Raw genomic sequence first — 2,025 nt, 5'->3', positions numbered from 1 at the left:
TCTTACTGGGAAGCCACCATCAGATAAGGATTTTGCAGCACGGGGTCAAAACTTTGTTGATGACAAGCATCGCGTTTTGCACATCATAGATCCTACTCTTCGACCTGAGGTTGAAGGAAGGGAAGAAATCTCAGTGTCTTTGGGGATTGCATTGAATTGTGCTTCTGCTTCCCCTCAAAAGAGACCATCAATGAAAGAGGTATTGCATTTTCTAGAAATAAATGCCATCATCCACAACCGATTAACCAATTCTTTCGTAGCATCCTTTGCTTTGACATAAGTTGGACAGAGATGAGGCCTTACACCCACATTCCATATTCAACAGCTCTACTTAGACATTGACATAACTCATATAGACACCTCTATGATTGGGACTCAGCGACACACAAACTCTGCTGTCAACTCAACTGCTTATGAAATGGCCAGAGTCTTAAAAATTTCAATATTTAGGCCGATAGGCCATCCTTTGAGTGAGCTTTTCGTCTACACTTTGTTTCTATGTTTGACAGCTGGCGTGCACCTTCAACTGGCATATGGTTGACATATGTCATGCAACTTCATTTCTGTTTCTCCTCTTCAGCTTTCTGCTCTTCCTGTTTTCTTCCACGACCATTTCTGTTCCCCCTGTTTCCACTTTCTGCTCTTCCTGTTCTCTTCCATGCCTGCTGCAATAATGTTTTCATGCTGTTCCACTAACTGCTGCAATAATGTGTCCCGTTTCTGCTATGCAATCTGTTGTGCACGACCTACTGTGTTGTATGGATCAATTTCGAGAAAAAACCGACGATGCAAATTGATAGAACAGGGGGTGCAAACCCTACTTGGAACGACAAGTCCATGTTCAACGTGGAAGAGAGTTTTATCCGCAGTGAAACCTCTGCTGTGATGATGGAGATATACTGCGTGGGTTGCCTCAGGGATACCCTGCTAGGCACTGTGAGGGTCTTGCTTTCCACTCTCCTCAAGGGCTACGGGAGCACAGATTTCAGTGGGATGAGTTTCTTGGCACTGCAGGTCCGTCGTCCTTCTGGTCACCCACAGGGCATTCTCAACCTTGGCACCATGATTCTTGATGGAGTAGATCTTCATAGAATGAACAGATTCATCCCTGCAACTCGGGGGCTGTGGGTTTCAGAGATTTGATGGGGAATCCTATCGAACCCAGGCCTTCGTTTGTGGGAAAATTACTGTCCATTAAACCTAATAATGTTGTTGAAGCCCAAGAACAACAATCCCACTGTCAAGGCTTCAACAGTAGTGCATGCAAGGAACAGGGCAAAGATCAAGAAAAGTAGAAAGATGGTGGTGAGATGGTTGAGAAGGAGAAGAAAAAAGCTGTTGGCTGCTATCAGATTCACATGGCCCCAAAATTGAAAAGGAATAAAGTTGGATTGAGGAATGGGGCTGCAAAAATTCATCTCAGTCCATCTGACAGTAACATCTGTGCCAAGGAAGATCAAGATCCTGCTCTGGCTTACAACAAAGCAATAGCAATTTATGCATAGTGTTATCATGAATAATATTATTGTGCAAGAATATGTTGGTTTTCTGTTATTATATTCTTTGTGCAAGTGCCTTCAATTCCTAGTTGATTCGTAAAGTGCTTATTATGGCATACATAAATATTTTGAAAATCACGAGCCACTGTGGATGAAACACTGGTTTATGTAAAAGTTTGAATAGATATATGAATCTGAAAAGGCCAAGTTCAGTGCCTTCAGTCTGCTACTTCGATATATATTCTTAGCCTATGTGGATGAAACATTGGTTTGTGTAAAAGTTTGAATAGATATGAGTCTGAATTTTGCAATGGGCATGTTCAGGGCCTTCAGTCTGCTACTTTGATATATACTCTTAGCCACTGTGGATCACACATTGGTTTGTTTAAAAATTTGAATAGATATATAAGTCTCAAATGGGCAAGTTCAGTGCATTCAGTCTGCTACTTTGATATATACTCTTATTAGCCACTGTGGATGAAATATTGGTTTGTGTAGAAATTTGAGTAGATATATGAGTGAATTG

The 2,025-nt window shown here is 41.5% G+C and overlaps 1 protein-coding gene across 1 annotated transcript; it reads left to right on the top strand.

Annotated features, from left to right (window-relative positions):
* Nucleotides 1–786: 786 nt before the first annotated feature.
* Nucleotides 787–1,143, top strand: LOC149213166 (protein SRC2-like). Its single transcript, XM_089388936.1, has one exon. It carries the CDS (start codon nucleotides 787–789, stop codon nucleotides 1,141–1,143), a length of 357 nt encoding a protein of 118 aa, XP_089245062.1.
* Nucleotides 1,144–2,025: the final 882 nt, after the last annotated feature.

The sequence above is a fragment of the Pinus tabuliformis genome, chromosome 1_1 (assembly GCF_031772625.1).
Source record: "Pinus tabuliformis cultivar Carrire ecotype Pingquan chromosome 1_1, CPIR1, whole genome shotgun sequence".
Classification (NCBI taxonomy): domain Eukaryota; kingdom Viridiplantae; phylum Streptophyta; class Pinopsida; order Pinales; family Pinaceae; genus Pinus; species Pinus tabuliformis.
The sequence above is the reverse complement of the archived record's forward strand: the minus strand, read 5'-3'. Positions and strand labels throughout refer to the sequence as shown.